The sequence below is a fragment of the Theropithecus gelada genome, chromosome 1 (assembly GCF_003255815.1).
Source record: "Theropithecus gelada isolate Dixy chromosome 1, Tgel_1.0, whole genome shotgun sequence".
Lineage (NCBI taxonomy): Eukaryota > Metazoa > Chordata > Mammalia > Primates > Cercopithecidae > Theropithecus > Theropithecus gelada.
The window spans coordinates 8183289-8202035 of record NC_037668.1 but is presented as its reverse complement, the minus strand read 5'-3'; the positions used below and the strand labels follow the sequence as shown (position 1 = coordinate 8202035).

At 40.2% G+C, this 18747-nt stretch overlaps 1 protein-coding gene and 1 long non-coding RNA gene across 3 annotated transcripts in view; one reads left to right on the top strand and one right to left on the bottom strand.

The window, feature by feature from the left end:
- SLC22A15 (solute carrier family 22 member 15) overlaps positions 1-8621 on the bottom strand; it is an 87577-nt gene extending 78956 nt beyond the window's left edge. Inside the window, exon 1 of one of the 2 annotated variants that reach the window (XM_025368379.1) lies at positions 8411-8621. In XM_025368379.1, coding sequence (XP_025224164.1) covers positions 8411-8497 — 87 coding nt within the window. In that variant the 5' untranslated portion in view covers positions 8498-8621. The remainder of the gene's footprint in view (positions 1-8410) is intronic. The other variant, XM_025368386.1, reaches the window with a different exon arrangement.
- The window catches only part of LOC112613146, a 55205-nt gene continuing 44312 nt past the window's right edge, over positions 7855-18747 (top strand). Inside the window, exon 1 of the long non-coding RNA XR_003116922.1 lies at positions 7855-8034. This is a non-coding gene — a long non-coding RNA (uncharacterized LOC112613146). The remainder of the gene's footprint in view (positions 8035-18747) is intronic.

Sequence of the window (18747 nt, the reverse complement as noted above, 5' to 3'; positions counted from 1 at the left end):
GGTACACCTGTATGGGACACTTACCATGAATGGAGCCTGCAGGACTGGAAGCTGCCCTGTGTGAATCAGTGAATGAGGAGTGAATGGATGTGAAGGCCTAGGACACTACTGTAGACTTTATAAACAACGTACAATTGGGCTAAATTTATTTTTTAAATTATTTCTTCAATAATAATTAAACTTACTGTAGCTTTTCTACATTTTAAACTTAAAATTTTTTTAACTTTTGACTCTTGTAGTAACACAGCTAAAAACACAAACACATTATATAGCTGTACAAAAATATTTTTTCTTTATATCCTTATTCTATAAGCTTATTTCTATTTTTTTTAAATTTTTTGAACTTATTTGTTAAAACCTAAGACACACACACATTAGCCTAGACCTACGCAGAGTCAGGATCAATACCACCATCTCTACCTCCACATCTTGTCCCAATGGAAGGTCTTCAGGAAAACAACATCTGAAGACATGGAACCCTCATCTCCTATCACACCATGCCTTCTTCTGGACTGTCTCCCGAAGAATCTGCCTGAGGCTGGTTTACAGTTAACTTTTTTTTTTTTATAGGTAGGAGGAGTACACTCTAAAATAACAATTAAAAACATAGCATAGGAAATACTAGGCCATAGGAATTTTTCAGCTCCATTATGCTCTTATGGGCCCAGTGTTGCATACGCTGTCATTGACAGAAACATCGTTATGTGGTGCATGACTGTATATCCAAAGCTATGAATGTAAGGCGGACTGTGAGGAATGCTGTATTAGCCATAGTGGAAATGAAGTTCATGAGAGCACAAAGAATGGAGATGTGAATTCCACCTAGGAGAATCAGGAAAAGGTTGTTAATGTGATACTTGAGCAGGTAGTAAAGGCTGCTAAGGAGTTAATGAAAACAGAACTCAGGAAAAGAAATTATTTGGTAAAAGCAATAGCCTGATCAGAGTCAGGAAAGTAAAGAATATATCTTTACATAACTGGGAAGAATTATATGGCTAGCTCAGCTTTTCCCTAACTTCAGTCATCTGAGTACCCCTTGCAAGTTTTCACATGCCCATTTTCTGTCTGCTACTATTTACTCAATAGTCATCTTTAAAATCAATTCAAATGTTTTAATTTCAGTAAATTAACATAAAATAGAATTTTATATCAATACAGACATCACTTGGCAGGTGAAACTACAAAAATATGCACAATGTTAGAACGTCAAGTGTTAGCTAGTATGTTTTTATTTAAGGTGGGCCACAGGAGATATTTTCAGGCTAGATTTAGGAGAGGGGTGAAAGTGAAGGAGCAGCTGTTTTTGCATTTTATGCCCAGGCTGGGGCAGGTGCCTTCGTGCCTCACACAGCTTACCACTTACGTGCTCGTCCACCTCATTGGCGTGGCACAGTCACGAAGCTGTAACCGCTCCACCTTCCCGTGGATCCTCCTTCAGCTGCTCTGACTCCTTGCCCAGGTACATGTTTAATTCTATGAGGAAAGGCAGCCACTTCATCAAGGTTGGAGGCAGGGAGAATGACACAGATTCCAGTCACTTCTGATGGGCTCCATCATATCTTCCTTTCTTGACCGCCTGCCCTGCAGACTTCAAGCTCCAACATCACACACAAAGACAACAGCCTTACAGAGACTGCTGTACCAGCTCCCGCAACAGTATACAGTCAAATCTCCATAATGAATGATGCATCGATTATACATATATAACCCTACATAAACACACATGCACACACACACACACATCTTCATCCTAGGGATCCTGCTTCTCCAGTAGAACTATGACTGACACAACATTAAACAAAATATGGCAAAATATCTGCATTTATTAAATCTGGAAGTAAGTACATGTGTGTTTGTGCTATTACTCTGTATTTTTCCATCAGAAATGTCTCATAATTTTAAAAGAAGTTTTAAAAGAAAATGAATAAATACAATAAAACAGAATAATGTTAAGTTCCAACTAGATAATGTTTGAAGCTCCTCTAATTCTTTCATTCTAGCTCATTCCCTTTGTTAAAACAGAAATATATGGAAATGTTTTTCGAAGTGCTAACAGCAAATGAGACTTTCTCCTTAGATAAACAGGACTAAAGAAGGCTTGAGAAGGGCATAACTCTCTCACTTTATTAATAGTTAATGGTATTTAATACAATTTCCATATATCTACCATGCAGGGTATTCTGCAGAGAATGCAGAAAGAGAGGATTAGAAATAACTGATGGATTACACAGAATCAAAAATAAAAGTGAAAAGATATCCCTAGAAAGAGGGCAGAAACATGTCTTCCTCTTGGACATGTTCCCTAACAGAAAAAGTATTTAAGATAGGTGAGGATGAAAAAAATTTTGAAGTAAAAGGAAACGATGTTTAGAAAATTTACACCAACTAACCTCTATTTTATCCATGAAGTTGGGACAAAAAGTATCTAGGTAGAACTAGACGAATGGAGTCAGGAGAAGTCTGGTCTTGAGAAGAGGGATAAACAATCACCTGGCAAGAAGTAAAGGTCAGAACAGAAGAAAGAACTAATACCATGGGCTGTGTGGGTTTGTGAACTTGAAAAAGAGGAAGCATAACATTTGCAACACAAGAGAACGGAATAGCAAATTACAGTATGGCCATATATTGAAATACCATATTACAGCCACTAAAAAATACGTAGCCATTCCTTTACGTGCATAACAAGGCATTCACAACATTGCTGAGAGACAAAAATCCACTTACAATACACATTTCTGCAAAAAAGATGGATATACCGTATTTATATAATAAAGAGTCTGGAAGGCTATACACCAAAATGTGAGCATGCTTTACTTTAGGGTGGTAGAATCACTAGTGATTTGTATTAATTTCTATATTTTCTCTTTATTCTACAATCACCATATGCCATTTGTTGAGTACTGTATTGTGTCCGATGAAGGCAGATATCAGTTCCTATGAGTGTTTGGTCAAAGAAGTCAGAGAGGAGAGTCCTGAGCTGTGAGCATCTTCGGATTTGAGAGTCCTTTTCTTCTAAGGCAACTTCTACCTGTGGTGATGAACTAAGCCAGTATTCTGAAACCTAGGGTCAACACTGCCACAAGGCCAATTAATTGCCGGGCATTGGGAAACTCTGAGAAATCCTAAACTTGCAAAACAAATTAAACTTTCGTGATCCAGTCATTTCCAAGCGCACAGTAGAGACTGAGGGGTCATTTGCCTAACAACAATTGCCTAATAATGCCATCTTGCAGCAGAGTAGCACAGCATTCAAGCCTAGTGTTCTTTCTGCCATATTCACATTGCCCGTCTTCGTGACTTTAATGACTTTTTTTGTGCTATCTTGGGAAATAATACCTTCACTGTCAAGGCACAAGTCAAACAGCCATGGATGGCCTTGGAAGGCATTCGGCGGGGGGGTTGGGTGCTGCAGAGGCATCAGGCTAGTTGCTTCCCATGGAATGTCCTAATTCTTGAGACATCCAGGCCCAAAGGAGCTCCTTAACCCTTTTGGAGGCCTCCTGTATCTCTACAACCTCCCTGGATGAAAATCTGTCTGACAGATCAGCAAGTTTATCCGCTTTACACTAGGGGGCAGTGTCTGTCTATGGACAACAACAGTTTTCCTGAGGGTGTGGGGGCCAGTGTGGCTTTGGTTTCTTTGACCAAACTACTGTGTGTGTCTCTTTGCCCCACCCACCTAAACTGGTGAAAGGCATAAGTTCCCAGATCACCATAAACCCTCAGGAGACCCAACCTCCAGGCCACTGTGTGAGGGCTGATAGAAATAAAATTTGACAGTAGGAGCAGCATAAAACTTGCTCAAACTGGCAGAGAGCCCTGGTAAATGGCCACATGTTTTGGAGTCATGAGAGGGTCTTACTAAGACCATAGGTTCTCACCATGGCTGAAACCTCAGTGATGGTGAGAACACCCTGGGGATGACAGCTGGTCTTTATAACTGAACAAGGGCTTCACTAATGCTTACGGTGTGAACTTTATCACTTGCTTATGCCAGGGAGGTTAGAAGAACCAGCTATGATCTCAGTCATATCTCACCAAACCTAAGAATTTCTCGTGGAGGGAGGGACATGGTGCCACGTATAAGCAGACAGGGGAGGTAAGTTGTGATAGCATTCTACACGAAGTTTAACAAAACAGGCTGAATAAAACTCACTCTACCCCACCCTCCTGTGCTTAAAGGACCACAATTCACAGCCATAATTGATCAAAGAAATATTGATTTTAAAAAAAGAATGAACCGTTATTCTCATACAGCAAACTATAGTATTCTCTCCTAGATATGCATATCTTCTTCCCTTTACCATCTTTTCACTTAAAAATATTTAATATGGAAAAGCAAAAACCAAGATTCATGAAACTACTATCACAATCAACAAATGATAACAGATGCAATCTCCTTTGTACCCTCCCCTAAGCCCACCCCTTCCCTTCCTTCCCAAGAGGCAACCAATCTCATGAATTGGGTGTGGATCTTTCTACTCCGTGTTCTTATATTTCTACACTGTTTATATATATTTATGAAACAAATATAGTATTGGTTTGTGTGTTTTTAAAATTTGTATTAAGAATATGTGTCACATGGTATGTACTGTTCTGCTTTTTTTCACTTAACATTGTGTTTTAGAAATTTCTGCATACAGTCGTATACAGATCTAGTTCATTTATTTCAGATGTTGTATTCTATTAGATTTATACCACATCTTATCCAGTCCTGTTTTGAAAGTCAGGTGGTTCTAACTTTTGTTATAATAGACAGTGTTGCAGTAAACATCTTACACATATCTCCCTATGCACATGCTCAAGGGACGATGTAGGATATGTACCTACGAGTTCAATGCTAGGTTTTAATTCTACTAGATGGTGCCAACTTGTTCTCTAAATGGGGTATAGTTTCTATTTCTCATTTCATCACACTCGTACTGTTAGATTGTTTAATGTTTGCTAATATGGTAAGTGTGAAATGGTATTTCATAGCCATTTTAATATGCCTGTCCCAGATGACCACTGAACTTAAAACATCTTTTCGTGTGTTAACCATTACAGTTTCCTCTTCTGCAATCATTCCACTTTCTAAAATGCCGTGAAAAGCTATTTATTGCATGGATAATGTTAATGTACTGGTCATTCCAGGATCTAAAAAATCAGGTTATTAAGAGTTTATATAAAAATAATGCATTCTTGAACACCAGAATCTAACATGAGATTCATAGCACAGCATCACAATTTTGCTGGCGAATGCTTGTTATAGATTACATGTTCCTGATAGTAAATGGGGGTTTTAAATTCTGCACAAATTATACTACAATGTATGATTCATGATTTTGAGGAAAATGACAAAGCAGGAGCCTCTGGCTTAGAACAAAGAAGTAAGGTCCATTTTCATTTCACGTCTAAAGAAATCAAGAAACAATGAATTGTATTTCAACCTTCCTCCTCCAGAGAGCCTAGACAACAAGCAAACACATACACAAACACAAAATAGTGATGATGGCAGCAACTCGGAATGACCATCAGAAGAGAAACAGTAATACACTAAATAGAATTATTCCTATTTAAATATCACGGCTAGCTCTGATCCTAGGAACAGCAAGTACATTTTGATGGTAAGAATGTTTCTAACTGTAAAGCTTATTGCTTATTCATAAATCAACCATTTTTACATAGGCAATCTTTTTCCCTTCACTTTTTGTTTACGTACATTAATACCACATATCACCATTTTCAGGGCATTTGCATCTTATGCTGAGGAAAAATCTGCAAAATCTGCATCTGTTCTTTAGTTATATCCTAGTTGAACGCTACTGAGATTCCAAAAGTTGTGTTTGTGAGGAGTATGAAGGCAAGTCTCCTAGCCAAAGGAAACTGGATAGTGAGGTAACTTTTAATGATGTACATGATGGTACCAATAATTCAAGAAAACAGTTAACCAAAAACCCTTTAGAATTGGCATTGCTATGTGGTTTTGTCCTCCTAGTTTGAACATGGATGTGTTTGGAGTAAACGGAAAATCATTTTTAAAAATAATAATAATGGTCCCAGAAGAAGGAAAATGTTAAAAGGCCTGTAAAGTTTCCACCTCTGTCCTTCTGGTTTTGTGCCTCTCAACTGGCGTTAATCATTACCAAATAGCAGATAGGGAGAAGGCTCCCACTGGAGCAGAGGCTCCCTCTCTCTGGTCTTCTTGCTGTGTTGTTGGTCTGCCCCTTGCTTGGGCAATGGTACAAAAACTCCTTTGATTTTAAAAGCAGACAAACCCCCTTTCATTTAAGGTAACTGTGTAAAAAGGGCTTCTTACTCTGCTGGGGGAAGCAAAATCTCACCCCCAAGAATGATGAAATCACCTGTGATACAACTGAGCAATGGGACTCCACAGTACTCCTACCCCACAGACCAGCTGCCCTAACCCAAAACATCTCCAACAACAGACCTGGTAGAGAGGTCTTTAGGGATATCCACTCTCATACCCAGGATAGCCCTGGGTGGCTCTACAACCACCTGGATTGTGTATCTCAATGGGGTAACTGAGTCCTTAAAAACATGTAGCATGTGAAGGATTCACTTTTGCCTAGGCTGGCATCTCCTCCACCGGTATAGGCACAGCTACAGGGCATCTCCCCACCCACAGCTACGAGATAAACAACCAGTCACTCATCCCCAACACTCTGAGACCTGGTCCTTGTACAGCAAATACTGACCATAAATCAGCCAAGGTCTAGTGAACGGTCATGGACATGGGTTTGGAACTTTTTGATAGCAAACTCTAACTGGGTCAACCATAAATAAGTCAGAGAAACTTAACATGTCCTAAACCCAGAACACTGGCCTTTTTAGAACCTCACTCCACTGAAGACAAACTTACTCCAAGTTAGTGGATACTTGGCTAGGCAAATAAGAAAATGATAACAGGAAGTGAAGGGTAGGGATAGAGAATTGGGGAACTGGGATTGTTCAAGAAAGGAAGTAGGTTCCTGGAATTCATGGCGGGAACAGAAAATGGGTTTTCTCAAAGAAAGTTATAAATAAAGATCAGGCATCATGGTTGCAATTCTACTTTCTCTGTATTAAATACTCTTATCTAGCTTGAACGTTTTTTCTCCCTCGGGAAAGCTTGTTTAAAGCTAGAACAACGAGCTTAAAAGAACTTCAGAATACTGCATATTCGTCAGCTGGGAACTGTTCTGCTAGACAAAGAACTGACTCCATCATTTGAACCGTTCGTTTCCGGCTGATGATGAAATCAACTGAACTTCCAAACATTTTAATCAAGAAGTCAACCCCTTCCTTCCCCCATCTTCCTGTTGAACCACTGCCATATGCAAGCTTTAAGCAACTTGTGGACTGGTGGCTATCTCCATGACCACTCTGCACTTCCTGCAGAATAACTATCATCACATGTTAACTAAATTACTTAACTGTCTGCCTGCCCCACCCGCAGCCACTGGAATGCAAGCTCCGGAAGGCAGTGAATGATTTGTCCACCATGGCATCCCTATGTTCAGCACATCCTAGCCCGTATTAAACGTGTTGACTGAAGGAAAGAGTAAAATGGCTGGCTCACAGCAAATACTAAGAAAGGATTTGTGAATGAAATGCCTTTGGCATATTGAGAGAAGCGGACTAATGTCAAATGAGCCATTTAAGTTGGTGAAGGACTAACCCTTGCCTGGCGCAGTTAATCTGTAGTGACCTTTCGCATATGGAATCGATATTTTCAGGCTGGGGTGTACAGCAGGTTCTCAGAATTCTTTATAATGAAGAAGTGATTCCATTTGATAACCACACATGGTAGATGGCACTATTCGGCTTACAGGAGTCTCAGCCCAAGGCTGGCGCAGGGCCGAACGAGCCAGCAGAACTTAAATCAGAGGGAAATAAATTCTAGGCTTTGAAAGCCCCTGGAAGAGTAAGTCCCCTCAAGCCCAGGAAAAGAGGAAGAGGATACCCAGCGCAGAGGGAGGCGATCCTAGACACAACCTTTTGTCTGCAGGTTATCAAGACTGTGTCCTAGATTCCAAGGTGACAGTGCCGCAGGTAGGGTAACAATTCCCTTCATATCTGCAGCATGTTACAGGCAACAGCGTAGGGCAGGTAACACAATTTTGCATCCCTCTTTAACCAGCATAGCAGCTGAGGAACCTCCCCCAACACGCTCCTTCCAGCACTCAAGGCGGCGGGGTGGAGGGCCCGGCTGAACCCAAGAGACTCTGAGGCCGGCCGGCGACCTTGACGCTGCGGGCCGGGCCCAGGCCACCGCGCGGCGCCTCGCCCCTGCCCCACCCCGACGCTCGCCATACCTCGGTGTTTGCAGAGCCTCGGCTTCGGCCCCGGCGGTCCAGGAGCGGACGCCTAGCCCTGGGCCGGGCGGCCCTGAAGAGGGAAGTGCGGCTGCGGGGCCGCGGGGACTTACCTGCAGCAGCACGGCCAGCAGGAAGCACAAGTACATCTGGTAAATGCCCATCTCCCCCACCGCCTGGAACGCCTCCTCCACCTCCATGGCTGGCCGCGCGCAGGAACCCCGCCACCCCGCCGCCCGCTCAGGCGCGGCCCTCCCGCCCGGCGCGGCAACCCCTGGGCGCCCGGCACCGGCTCTGACCCGCCGGGGCGGGGATGGGAGCGCGGGCGGCGGGGCCGGGGCGGGCCGGGGCGGGGCGCCTGCGCGGGTGGCGGGGCTGTCAGGCTCCAGCGGTGGACGCGGGGCGGGGAGCGGAGCCGGGCGACGCGGGGCGAGGGGCGAGGAGGGCGTTCGAGATCCGGGGCTGGATGCCCTGGACCCGGGCCTCTGGACTTCCTGTTTAAAAAAAAAAAAATGGTGTTTTGGTGTGTGTTTTGTTTTGAGAGGGATCGCTGTATTCCCTCTAAAGTGAGGAAAGAGGAAGTGGGCCGGGCTGAGGGCCTGAGAAGAAACGCCCGGACCGCGTCCGCGTGTGACTCAGGGCTCTGCCTACAGGGGACCCCGCAGCTGGCCGGCGGCCTCGCGGCTCTCAGCTATGCCTGTCCTTTTGCCCAAACCAGTTTAATGCAGGGGCTCGGGGAGCCCTAGAGCCTTCAGGGAAAAGTGCTGTCTGTGCAGCATTTCTTTCCAGTCCTACTCCGTGCTAGCCATGGATTAAGTACACTGGTAGGTAAGCAAATTCTTGTAAATCCGCCAGATACATTTGCTTATAGAAGTACGCACGAGGTACAAAGGAAGTGCAAAAGACGAAGGATTAATCTGTGGGGCAGCAGGTGATGCCTGCCAAGGTACTTAAAGGATAAATGGCAGTTTGTCAGGTGGAAGTTAAAAAAAAAAAAAAGGGTGGCAGGGCCAAGGGACGCTGGTGTCCCCTCATGGGGGACGCGTTAGTCCCCTCATGCCCACACTCCCTAACCTCATTTTCTTTTTTGTTTATTATGTGTTGTCTTTTTTAACAGCTGCATAGTATTCCATTGTCTAGACCATGACTCCTAGTTTAACATTGAATAGAAATGGCGACCAACTAATGTCCTTGACCTGCCAGCATCCTTCTTATGCTTCCAAAAATTTCCGTTAATTGTGATGTCTGTTGCAGCGTATTGGTAGCTAGGCTTTACTGGTCAACTGCTTTCTTATTTTAGCAATTAAATGAATGCTCACTGTAACTGAATTTATCAGTAGGTTGGAAACTGTAAACTATAAACTCTAAGATTTTTTTCTCAAGGAAACGTTTTCTGTGTAGGTACTACTAATAGTTAAAAAGTTTCCTTCTTTGGCTGTTTCCTACGAATCTTCATTGTTAATAAATGCTGAAGTTTGACAAGTGCTTTTTGCATTTATTGACATGATCCTATTGTTTTTCTTCTTGAATCTGATAATCGGGTACATTATGGTAATAGTTTTTTTTTATATTGAACTTTACTGGAATAAATCCTATTAATACTTGCTCATGATATTGCTATTTATTGCCAAATTTAATTTGCTAGTGTTTTGTCTAGGGACTTTACATCTGTGACTAGCGAAGTAGGCCTATAATTTTCTTTTTTTCCTGATGCTCATGTCTGGATTTGGCAGTAAGATTTTATAGCGCTTTCATAACATGAGTGTGAGTGTTTGGTAAAACTCTCTGGCAATCATCTAGACTTAGCTTGTTTTGCAGGGGGAGCCTGTTTATTACAGATGTATAGATACGGGTCAAGATAGATGTGTATAACTAGATATATTTGTATGGCTTTGCATTGCTTCTTGAACCGCTTTTTTTCTAGAAATTATTCTTTTTTATCTAGTTTAGAAATTGTTTTTGGAATAAACTTGTTCACATTGTTCTCTTGGAGTTTTTAAAAATAAGGGTCTAACTGTGTTTAGGTCCCATTTTTCATTCTGAATAGTGTTCATCTTTATTGTTCCAATCTTACCAGTCTTGCCAGAGGTTTGTCTACTTTATTATTTTTTTAAAGAATTAGTTTTGTGAATTTTTTTATTTCTTTTTTGTTTCATAGATTATATGAATTCTTTCCTTTTTTTTTTTTTTACTTTTGTTACTCTGTAATTCTTTCACTAGCCACATGACTTGAAAGTGTAGCTTCTTTGCTTCTATTGTTTCTTTTTTTAAGAATAATTATATGGGGCTGGGCGCAGTGGCTCACGCCTGTAATCCTACCACTTTGAGAGGCCAAGGCAGGTGGATCACCTGAGGTTAGGAGTTCAAGTCCAGCCTGGCAAACATGGTGAAACTCCATCTCTATTAAAAATACAAAAATTAGCGGGACGTGGTGGCACAGGCCTATAGTCCCAGCTACTCAGGAGACTGAGGCAGGAGAATCGCTTGAACCTGGGAGGCGGAGGTTGCAGTGAGCCGAGATTGTGCCATTGCACTCCAGCCTGGGCAACAGAGTAAGACTCCATCTCAAAAATAAATAAATAAATAAAATAATTATATTTAAGGCTGTACTTACCTTTCTATAGGATTTTGCTCCATCCGACAAATTTTGTCATGTGGTACTTTTGTCTTTACTTTTAAATATTTCATGACATTGTAATTTCCTCTTTAACCAATGAGCTATTTTTAGTGCATTTTTTGTTTCCAATTAAAGGTTGCTATTTTTTTTTTTTTTTTTACCATCTTTTTAGTGTTGTTTGTAACTTATATGCTTTGTAGACAGAGATTATATTAAATCTTGGAAATTGTTGTAATTTTCGTGTGATCTAGTATGTGATTTTTCTTTTTTCTTTCTTTCTTTTTTTTTTTTTTTTTTTGACAGTGTCTTTCTCTGTTGCCCAGGCTGGAGTGCAGTGACTTGATCACATCTCACTGAAGCCTTAACCTCCCCTGTTCAGATGATCCTTCCACCTCAGCCTCCCAGGTAGATAGAACTATAGGCACACACCACCAAGGCTAATTTTTACTTTTTGTAGAGATGGGTTTTTGCCATATTGCCCAAGTTGATCTCAAACTCCTGACCTCAAGTGATCTACCCACCTCAGCCTCTCAGGGTGCTGGGATTACAGGTGTAACTCACCATGCCCAGCCCTGGCCCTTTTTTTTTTTTTTTTAAATGTTTTACACGTATTGAAAATAACGTATATTCTCCACTTGTTGTGTGCAAGGTTCTCTATTAATCAAACTTGTTGATCTAATTTTATTCAGGTAGTTATATTATTACTTAATTTTTCTCTGCTGAATATATCAATTTTTAATAAATATATCAAAATTTTCCACAATTAATATCATTTTTGAGTGTATGAAGTTCTCTGTCTCTGCGTGCTCATAAAGGTACTAATTGAATCTTTTTTTATCATGATGAAATAGCTCTTTTTAGTGCTTTTGGCCTTTTTTATTTTGTCTCATATCAATATTGTTGCATCACCTTTTCTATTGTTTGTATTTTCCTTGTAATCTTTTTATTCTTATATCGTCTTTTTATGTTCATCCTTTAAGTTTCTCACTGCTTAAGGCATGTGTCTTAGCCTATTTTGGCTCCTATAACAAAATACCTTAGATTGGGTAATTCATAAACAATAGAAATTTATTGCTCACATTTCTGGAGGCTGGGCAGTCTAAAATCAAGGCACCAGTAGATTTGGTATCTAATGAAGGACTGCTCTCTGCTTCAAAGATGTCACCTTCTTGTCACATCCTTACAGCAGGAGGACAAGAGAGCTCTCCGGAGTCTTTTATGAGGGCACTAATCCCATTCATGAGGATGGAGCCCTCATGATTTAATCACTTCTCAAGGGCCCTACCTCTTAATACTATCACATTTGGTATTAGGTTCCAACAGTAATTTAGGGGGACACTGCTGTCATTTGAATGTTTCCCCGCCAAAATTCAGATGCTCTCAATGCAAGAGTATTGGGAGGTGTGTAGTGACCCTCACCAGTGAGAATTGAAGTGGGAACTGCTCCTAGCAAAGCAACCAGGCAGGGTTGTCCTGTTGGGTTTTAGACTTACTGAGGACCTGTTACCCCTTTCTTCTTTCCTATTTCTCCCTTTTGGAATAGCAGTGTCTATCCTATGCCTGTACACTATTGTGTTTTGGAAGCACATAACTTGTTTGATTTCATAGGTTTACAGCTGGGGAGGAATTTGTCTCAGGATGAACCATGCATTGGTTCCCATATCTCTTAACTTTATACTTTATAAAGTTGGTGCTGGAATGAGTTCAGATTTTGGGGGCTATTGACATGAAATATTTTTATGTGACATACATTTGGGTGAGGGGGCAGGGGCAGAATGCTATCGTTTGAATATGTTCCTCTCCAGAATTCAGATGTTTCCAATGCAACAGTATTGGGAAGTGTGGCCTTTGGGAAGTAAATTACTCATGAGGGTTCTGCCCTCATAAATGGGATTAGCTGCCTGTATAAAATGGCATGACAAGGGAATTTGTCCCGTTTGCCCTTCCACCTTCTGCCATGTGAGGATATAATATTCCTCCTCTTTGGACAGTGCAGCCCCCACCAGACAAAAAAACCTGCTAGCACCTTAGTCTTAGGCTTCCCAGCCTCTAGAACTGTGATAAATACATTTATTTTCTTTATAAATTACCAAGTCAGTGATACTCGGTCAGAGTAGCACAAACAGACTAAGACAGACACTAACATTCAGACCATAGCAGCATGTTTATGAAAGGAGGACTTCTTTTTTCTATCCAATTTGATAGTATCTGTCTTTTATTTTATTTTTATTTTTATTTTTTATTTATTTATTGTTTTGAGACGGAGTCTCACTCTGTCACTAGGCTGAAGTGCAGTGGCACGATCTCGGCTTACTGCAACCTCCGACTCCCTGGTTCAAGCGATTCTCCTGCCTCAGCCTCCTGAGTAGCTGGGATTACAGGCACATGCCACCACGCTCAGCTAATTTTTGTGTTTTTAATAAAGACGGGGTTTCACCATGTTGGCCAGGATGGTCTTGATCTCCTGACCTTATGATCCACCTGCCTTGGCCTCCCAAAGCACTGGGATTACAAGTACGAGCCACTGCACCCGGCCATCTCTGTCTTTTAATAGATGAGTTAAATCCATTTATATTTATTGGGAGCGTTATATCAGAAATTCTTTCTACCAACTTATTTTGTTTTCTGTTTATCATCTTCTTTTTCCTTTCTGGCCATCTGTTAGATTGTTAAAGTTATTTTTATACTGCCTCTCTCTCTTTTGCTCTTTTTAAGAGCTACAGATTATTATTATTTTGATAGTTATTCCTACATTTTTAACATCCACAGAACTATGCACTTTTCCAGTGTTTGTAATTATCTAATATATCTCTCTCCTTTTCAAACTGGATAAAAACCTACACAAGATTCCAAGGGTACTACTGTATCTGAGAAAACTTAGAAAGACCTAAAGATGTTGTGTTCTGGAAAACTTTGTTAGTTGACCCAAGAAGAGACGATCATTAAGCCAAAAACACTGACGTAGAAGATTCATGTGAAGTTTTACTTTCATTGTTAAGAAAAATTATCCTAAACTTGGAAATAATAAGAAAGCAAGAAGAGGTGGGTGTGGGTTTTTTGTTTGTTTGTTTGTTTGTTTGTTTGTTTTCTTGAGATGGAGCCTCACTCTGTCACCCAGGCTGGAGTGCAGTGGTGCGATCTCAGCTCACTGCAACCTCCGCCTCCCAGGTTCAAGCGATTCTCATGCCTCAACCTCCCAAGTAGCTGGGATTACAGGCACCCACCACCATGCCTGGCTAATTTTTTATTTTTAGTAGAGACCATGTTGACCAGGCTGGTCTCGAACTCCTGACCTCAGGTGATCTACCTGCCTCGGCCTCCCAAAATGCTGGGATTACAGGCATGAGCCACTGTGCCCAGCCGTGGGTGTGTTTTTTAATGTAGTAATGGAGCATTGTTTAACCAGTTGGCCCCAAGATTATTTAATTCTATAGGAGAATGTTCCTGCATTTGACTTTACTATTTACTATATTAATAAGAGCTCAGGCACTGTGCAGTGAGTTGTCAACTTATAGATTTTTTTAGTATGTGGTAGAGATGTAAGTGATTATGTTCAATAAGAAGGATAATCTATGATTTCATTACCCTGTAGGACATTAACGGGTTTTGTATCTAATCTAGCAATCCTACTCTAGCATTCTTTTTTGTGTGTAAATAATAATTTCTTCAAATGCTCTTAGAACCAGCTTATCCTGCTGGTTCCCTCATCAATTATTGAATGGAATAAAAGCTTTGACATAGATTCATTCTATATTGGTAAGAGAGTCATGTTTTTAACTTTTGAGGATTTTTTTTTTTTGACACCATGATGTGTTTGAGTGAAAAATATATATAAATTAATATTTTACGTGACATACAATTAATAAATTGTTAATTAGATGTTAGATTAGTTCATCTTACTCCCTAAAAGTATATATTTTAAGTGCATCAAAAACTCTTCTATATATTCAGTGTTTATTTACCTTCTATTGGGATCTACATGCCAGAAGTAATTGATGATTGTGAGAACAGAAAGTACAATCTGGGGAGTGTCTGAAATGATGTCGGATGCATTGACAGAGACCAGGAAGGGGCTGGAACTTTTTCCTACAGGTGATGGGAACCACTGAAGTGTTTTAAGTTGGAGTGATGTGAGTTTTAAAAGATGATTTGACAGCAGTGGAAAATGCATATAACACCAGTTAAGACATTATTGTAATGGCCCAAACAGGACCCAATGAGGGCTTAAAACAGAACAATGATAACAGGAATGGAAAAGTGAAGTCAAATTTAAGGTAAAAATCAGCAAAATTGACATTTTGCAGGTGCAAAAAAAGGGAGAAATCATGAACAACTCCCATGTTTAGTCATTGTAGCCATACTTGGGGAGTGGAGGTGCTATTAACTGAGACAGGGAACACAGAAGGTGGATTAGTTTGTGGTGACAGGTTGAGGAGCCTACAATAAGAACAGTGAGACTAACAGGCATTGCTCCTTTAAATGGTCATTGCCCCTTTAAGATTCTGCCCTTCCCCCTTAACCCACCCAGGCCCCTGCTGGATTTCCTTGCCCTAATTTACAGACAGCACCAAAGCTTCTGAGCATGCGCCCAAGGAAGAGCTGGACTAATTAAAGCTCTCCTGAGGTTCAAGGTATTGCATCTGTGCCTCTTAGCAAAGAGTTCCATTTTTGAGAGCATATTTTCTCCAGCTAACCATTTTTTCTCATTTTTCTTTTTAAATCTTTTTCTTCCATAACTTTATAGTATCTGTATCTTTTTTTTTTTTTGTATCACTGAAGAATAATTAACATCTGGGTTTTTTAAAAATAATAATAAATTAAAATAATGTTTGCAATATAGCATCTATCAAAGATACTGTTTGATCCATGAGAGAAAAAAAGATTAACTTAATTTGATCAGTTACATAAATCTTGGGAGCAAATATAATCAATCATGATCATGTTCTTTTTTTTTAATTACAAAACCTGTGCACCTTACTACTGTGTCATGTCTGTTGTTTCATTGGTAATTTGGTGTCCCAGATGGCTACTGAAATTTCGTGTGTAAGATAATAGACTTTCTAGATGTCACATATTGTTAGAAATCCTTGGAAATCAGTGTTCTATCCCAGCCTAAATGCACTGCCTTTTTAAAAAAAAAAAAAACCTGAAGAACATTCCTCCCTCTTCATAAGCCTTCTTTCATGCTGAGATAACACTTTACAGTTAGAATGTCACAGCACCATACCTTAATAAAGATAGCTAAAGTACACATACCTCTGTCAACATTAAGTTGATATAAACATAGCAAATATGATGAGAAGAAACAAATCACTAGGGAGTCAGGAGATTTTGTGGGTAGATGCCTGGGGAGAAAGAGCAAAAGACAAAGGGAAGAGAAGCAAAAAGAAAGTGGAGTTAGCAGTGAGGTGAACGTCATCTGGTCTTCCAAACCAACAATGGTCATTCAAAAAGATTGTTAAGTGGGTGAAAAACATATTAAAATAGATCTACATTTAATATGGAGAAATTGGCCATTTCCAGGTCTCAAACCTTAGCAATAAAACAAAAGAGTATAAATAGAGCTAGGTATAAAATTTAGGAGGTTAAGGTAGAGAGATATGAAATATAAGGAAAATTAACCATTAATTATATTTGAATTTAGATACTGCTTGCTAAGAGTCCAATTTTACATGTTTTCCAAGAGGCACTAAGCTTAGATAATAGTGCATTCATTTAATTCAGCAGATTCGTTTCTGAGTGCCCATATGTAATGAAAACGTCAGTGTTGTTACTGTTTTTGTTGCTGTTACCGATGCTATTTCTTACACGGGAGAGTTATATAACTAGGGAATACTGAGTGACATGATGAATTTGCTATATTCATGGAGTCAATAAATAGAGTGATTCAGTAGAATGGATGAAAAACTTGGCCTATGCAGGGACAAATGCCTCACAGTTTCCCAGGATTAAAATATAGATGCTCATTGGAACTTCCAGAACCACTTCTATTTGTTGAGTATTGCACAAGGATGACAATGACCTATATCAAAAATCTCAAAGCCAACTGGGCTTTTTAAATTAAAACCAGCAATTTACATTGCTTTTATTTTTTTCCATTTTTATTTATTCTTATTTCTGGGTTTTTTTTTCCATAAGTTATTGGGGTACAGGTGATATTTGGTTACGTAAGTTCTTTAGTCGTATTTTGTGAGATTTTGGTGCACCCATCACCCAAGCAGTATACATTGCACCCCATTTGTAGTCTTCTATCCCTCGACCCCCTCCCACTCTTTTACCCCAAGTCCCCAAAGTCCATTGTATCATTTTTATGCCTTTGCGTCCTCATAGCTTAGCTCCCACATATCAGTGAGAACATACGATGTTTGGTTTTCCATTCCTGAGTTACTTCACTTAGAATAATAGTCTCCAATCTCATCCAGGTTGCTGCAAATGCAGTTAATTCATTTCTTTTTATGGCTCAGTAGTATTACATCATATATATATACACCACAGTTTCTTTATTCACTCATTGATTGATGGGCATTTGCGCTGGTTCCATGATTTTGCAATTGTGCTGCTATAAACCTGAGGGTGCAAATATCTTTTTCATGTAATGACTCCTTTTCCACTGGGTAGATACCCAGTAGTGGTATTGCTGGATCAAATGGTAGTTCTACTTTTAGCTCTTTAAGGAGTCTCCACACTGGTTTTCCATATGTAGGTGGGGATGTACAGCAATGTAGAAGTGTTCCCTACACCAACATCTACTGTTTTTTGATTTTTTGATTATGGCTATTCTTGCAAGAGTAAGGTGGTATCACATTGCGGTCTTGATGTGCATTTCCCTGATCATTAGTGATGTTGAACATTTTTTTTTTCTTTTTTTCTTTTTTTTCTTGAGACGGAGTCTTGCTCTGTTGCTCTGTTGCCCAGACTGGAGTGCGGTGGCATAATCTCAGCTCACTGCAAGGTCTGCCTCCCGGGTTCACCCCATTCTCCTGCCTCAGCCTCCGTAGTAGCTGGGACTACAGGTGCCTACCAACACACTCAGCTAATTTTTTTGTGTTTTTAGTAGAGATGGGGTTTCACCATGTTAGCCAGGATGGTCTCGATCTCCTGACCTCATGATCCACCCGCCTCAGCCTCCCAAAGTGCTGGGGAGCATTTTTTCATGTTTATTGGCCATTTGTATATCTTCTTTTGAGAATTGTCTATTCATGTCCTTAGCCCACTTTTTGATGGGATTGTTTGCTTTTTCCTACTGATTCGTTTGAGTTCATTGTAGATTCTGGATATTAGTCCTTTGTCAGATGTACAGATTGTGAAGATTTTCTCCCACTTTGTGGATTGTCTGTTTACTCTGCTGACTATTCCTTTTGCTGTGCAAAAGATCCTTAGTTTAATTAAGTTTCAGCTATTTATCTTTGTTTTTATTGCATTTGCTTTTGGATTCTTGGTCATGAAATCCTTGCCTAAGCTACTATCTAGAAGGGTTTTTCCAGTATTGTCTTCTAGAATTTTTATAGTTTCAGGTATTAGATTTAAGTCCTTAATCCAGCTTGAGTTGATTTTTGTATAAGGTAAGAGATGAGGATCCAGTTTCATTCCCCTACATGTGGCTAGCCAATTATCCCAGCCCCATTTGTTGAAAAGGGTGTCCTTTCCCCACTTTATGTTTTTGTTTGCTTTCTTGGAGATCAGTTTGCTGTAAGTATTTGGGTTTATTTCTGGGTTCTCTATTCTGTTCCATTGGTCTATGTACCTATTTTTATACCAGTACCATGCTGTCTTGTTGACTATGGCCCTATAGTATAGTTTGTAATCAGGTGGTGTGATGCCTCCAGATTTATT